At 33.9% G+C, this 4,830-nt stretch overlaps 1 protein-coding gene across 1 annotated transcript; it reads right to left on the bottom strand.

Annotated features, from left to right (window-relative positions):
- Positions 1-1,524: 1,524 nt before the first annotated feature.
- Positions 1,525-2,842, bottom strand: LOC137637837 (rhodopsin-like). Its single transcript, XM_068369947.1, has one exon. It carries the CDS (start codon positions 2,840-2,842, stop codon positions 1,709-1,711), a length of 1,134 nt encoding a protein of 377 aa, XP_068226048.1. The 3' UTR covers positions 1,525-1,708.
- Between the last annotated feature and the right edge of the window lie 1,988 nt (positions 2,843-4,830).

Genomic DNA, 4,830 nt, shown 5'->3' with positions numbered 1-4,830 from the left:
ACCAATGTTTTCTTTATTAAGTTTTTGGTGTTCCTTAATAGTTTTCCTTGATCTCTTTTTTTTTGGGGGGGGGAAGGGGGGAAGGACTTTTTCATCTATCTCTTGCGCTGATCCCAATACATTTTTTTATATTAATGCCCATTTCGTCTTCACTTCCTTCTATTGAATCATGTATCTGGGAGAGCCTATTTTATATTACTTAATTAAAATCATCAGATTTTTTTCTTCCTACAATAGTGTTTATTTTCTTTTCTGAAATAAGTCTTTCTCTTCCTTTCCTTAGATTTAGACAAATAGAATATTACTTCTCTGAACTTTGTGCATCTTGATATTAACTCGTTTCACTCTGTAACATCTTTAAAAAGATTCAAATTTTCACTGAAATTAAAATCTACTTCTTTTTTATTTCTCCAATTGGGTTTCTACATCCAAATTATTTTATGTTGCTTCTTTCATAAAAATAAAGCGTTCATGATCATTAAAAGTGTTTCTTTCAGAAAATTCTACAAGGATGTCGCCTCTGTTATTTTCTTGTGCCTACTGCTAATTCTCCGCTCTTCTATTAACCAACTTTAAATTGAGACATGTTGTTTCAAAGATTTCTCCAGATCTTCATATAAGGTTTTCATTTTTTCCTCTATACGGGATATTGTTGGTGCATAGGTTGGAATGATCCTCAGATAATACTTCTGACCTAGTTTGATATTCAATCCTGCAAGATTTTTTATATCAAGAAAATCCAATATATCTTTGTTCATTTCATATTATTTAAAGCTAAATATATGGCCCTTTTTTAAAATCTATATAGGATGCTTCTGATTTTCCAATTCCACCAAATTATATTATATGCAAATTTACTCTAATCAATTTCTTAGTAACATAGCAAGGTCTTCTTCCCTAGACAGGGTCCTTACATTGTATGATGCAAGGTTTTGTTCAAATATATATTCATATGCACCGTATATATATATATATATATATATATATATATATATATATATATATATATATATATATATATATATATATATATATATATATCTATATATAAATATATATGTGCATATATATAAAAATATATATATACATATACATATATATATACATATATAATACAAATATATATATATATATATATATATATATATTTATATATTCATAAATATATATATATATATATATATATATATATATATATATATATATATGTATGTATGTATATATATATATACACAAGTGTATATACATATCTATACTGTCGTTGTAGTTTCAATCTCTTTTGAAAAAATCTTTCCGAATATTAAAGAGAAAAGTCGATTAATGTATACAGGTACACAATTAGCATAATATACATAAGAATAACGGGAATGGTCTGAACAAATGAAATAATATTTCTACGGTTTTCATTATACTTTTTTCCGAGTAAATTAGTATATGAGTCATCTTGTATTCTTATTATATGAAATATTTTACTCTCAAGTTTGAGTGTACATCAAAAGTCAGATATGGAAAATCAAACAGATGTTTTGGTTCTTTCTCAATGCAAAGGATTTATTAAGGTATTCATGAAAAGAAAAACAATAAAATCTGGATAACTAAATTGATCGTTGCCATCGTTTTGGCTTCGGAAATGGGACAATGAGTTCTTCGTCGTCATATCATTATAAAACAGTTCAATGCTTCTGAATGGTGTGTTTCCTGGAGATTTCTATTCCTTTTCATTGGTAGATGCAACTGTCGTGGCATCAGAGGCGTTGCTGGCATCCTCATCTCTTTCAGTAGCGCATGAGAGGCATGGAATCTTCTTTTCCATAGCAGCTCTGTATTTGGGATGACTGATAGCATAAACAATAGGGTTGTACACTGCATTGGCCTTAGCAAACACTGAACCCCAAATGGAAAACAGAGGAGTGACCATAGGCTTGTATAGAAGACCTGCCATATTGATGACAAAGTAAGGAGTCCACGCAATAAACCATAGGGACACAGTCGTTAGGGCAACCTTCGCAAGACGGCATTCGTTTGAAGTCTTTTTAGCTTCTGGGTCATTTCTCAGGGACTTTACACCCATTTTTTTAGCTTGTTCCCGCATTTGTTTTTCATGGTTGAAAACAGCTTTCATGATGAATGTATAGCTAAAGATAATGAAGAATAGAGGAAGGATGTAGCAATCTGCGGCATAAAGATACAGGTATACTTGACTATAAATATCTTCAGAGAGGTAATCAGTACCGCAGGCGGTCATGTTGCCTTCAGGAACATACCTACAAAAGCCAAAGAGAGGAAGAATACCCCAAAATAGTGTTTGTGCCCATACAATGAAAATTCGCAGTAAAGCACCATTGGCAGTCAATGGCTGTCCTGAAAGACCCTTCACGATGACATTGTAACGATCCAAAGTGATAAAAACCATCGACCAAATAGATGCTGTTCCAAAGACAGAACCCAACATTCCATATATGTGGCAGGCGACATCGCTGAAAGCCCACGTCTGGTAATAGCAGTTGACTAGAATTGGTGGGCACATGGTAAGCATCATTCCAAAGTCGGAAAAAGCCAAATTCACGACGTACATATTAGCAGGAGTTCGGAGAGACTTGGTGTTCATGAAGACCCAGATGACAACGAAGTTACCCCCAATAGCAAGGGAGCCCATGACGACCATCCAAAATGCGATCAGATTATACCAAAGAGGGTTCATAGGAGGAAACTGGTACCAGTGGGTATCAACCATATAGAGGAGGTTATGGGGCACCGTGTCAACTACGGTGTAGTTCCCGTAGGGGTTTGTTGAGGGCATACCGCTACTGGCCATGTTAGTAGGATCTTCCCAGTATCCCATCTGCAACAAAACAGAAAAAACTAGCAGGATGAAATTTGATAAAAATTAGTATTAGCAAAAAAAAAAAAAAAAAAAAAAAAAAAGAATGAGAAAGATTCAAAGATGCTTTTCAAATTTGGATATGTAAAAATTACATATTAGGCGTTGCATATCACACTTTCAGATGACCATTGTTTGTAATTAAATATATTCATTATTTAAAAAGAAAAATGTGTGGAGTGAAGGACAATGTGTCTATAAGTGCTGTATCTACGTTCAAATAATGTTGTACATCAATTCACGGCCTTTGAAATAGTGGTCAGCATCAACCCCCCCCCCCCCCCCCCCGCTAAAGTAAAAGACGTTTACCCTAACCTAAAATGTTCAAAACTCAGGTGTAATCAATCTAGCAGTCTCATAAAAGTCATCAAAGATGGTGATTCAAGACTTTTCTTTCTACTTGTGAATATTTCAAATTTGTACAATCAATGAGAAATGGAAGAAAATACAAATTTTTATTTTGATACAGATTCTGAGACTTCTTCGCGACACTATTATAGCAGACGACCTTCAAGATTTTAACCCTTTTGCAAGAAAACATTCCTTTCAGAAATATTAGGCTGTAATAGCTTTCTGATTGCAAGAAAATGAAATTTCAAAATCTATTTGGCTCTTTCCTGATCACAATTAATATAAGTGAAGATTGAATATTTTTAGCTACGACCAAGGTCTATAGAATACGAGGTCTCCTCATCGCTGGTCCGAAATTGACATTTCTGCGCTGGTGGATATCGTGACGTCACCACCTCCAAACGGACGGGTGCTACCCACAGTTAAACAAAGTAAACAGTTCGAGGAATCGTCCTTGGTTGTCGATCTAATTCTTGAAAGTGGTTGTGTAAATTTTAACAACAATATTCAATTACCAATATGCCCAATAACTGTGCTGTGTTTGGATGCTTCTCAACCAGGACGAAAAATTCAGATCTCATATTTCATTCAGTTCCAAAGGACAGTGAAACTAGGAAAAAATGGGTGCACCTCTGCAAACGGGGAGATCACATAAATGTTGAGAATGCACTGATATCTAGCCGGCACTTTGAAGCGGATGTCTATGAAAGGAATTTGATGTACGAATTATTAGCCAAACAGATTAAATCAAGATGGATTAGAACACTTCTTTGGTTGCATACGTCAGAAGGGTGCATGTCATCAGCATCCCTCTCCTGTTGCATTTAAACACCCGCTCAGAGCCCATCTATTAGGAAAGGAAGCAACTCTTTTAGGTTCTAAATCTAACATTCAAAGTTGTGAATGCAACTTCAAACGAATTTGCTCATTTTCTTTCCAAGGAAAATACAGTAATTGAAAATGAAGAAAATTATCTTCAGAAAGAATTAAGCTTGTCTGCTATGTTGTTTTGCTTGCTAGAAAATTAATTTGAAAATTGTATTGATGCTAATCTGGAAGATGAGGAAGGTTTATTAGAAGATGCCATGGAAGAAGGAGGATTACAATATGTGGGAGGGTTTATAGCTCGGACGTTTCCTCAGTATGAATTTTAGGCAATAGAGCAACTAAAGGGGATAATAGGTCTACATGGATTCGTGCTTAAGTAGGGATGACAGAAAACTGATGAAACCCAACGAAGAATTTTTCGAAAATCTAAAAACAATGGAAAAAAAATTTTCTTTGTTTTCATGGCAAAAAATCTTTGAAATCAGGGGGAAACGTAATAACTTCATTAGCACATTTCATTACTTGAGGAATTTATTAGGTATTTTGTGCGTTGTCGTACTTTTTTTAGGATTCGAATTCTGAATAGAAACATTAGCTCACCTCGGAAAGCTGTAAGTAAAATGTTGAAGTTGGTTTCTTAATTATTCACTTGTAAGACGAAAGATTTAAGACGAGCATAACCATGTTTATCATGGAAGTGGTGGAAATGTGAAAATTAAGATTTTATATATTATTCCTTTATTCTTGTAAATAAATGTAATTAGATGATT

The sequence above is a fragment of the Palaemon carinicauda genome, chromosome 3 (assembly GCF_036898095.1).
Source record: "Palaemon carinicauda isolate YSFRI2023 chromosome 3, ASM3689809v2, whole genome shotgun sequence".
In the NCBI taxonomy this organism is placed as follows: Eukaryota; Metazoa; Arthropoda; class Malacostraca; order Decapoda; family Palaemonidae; genus Palaemon; species Palaemon carinicauda.
This window is presented reverse-complemented; position numbering and strand designations above follow the sequence as displayed.

Coding starts and splice junctions, on each gene's coding strand:
- LOC137637837 (XM_068369947.1), bottom strand. CDS start 2,842: ATGGGATACTGGGAAGATCCTACTAACATGGCCAGTAGCGGTATGCCC.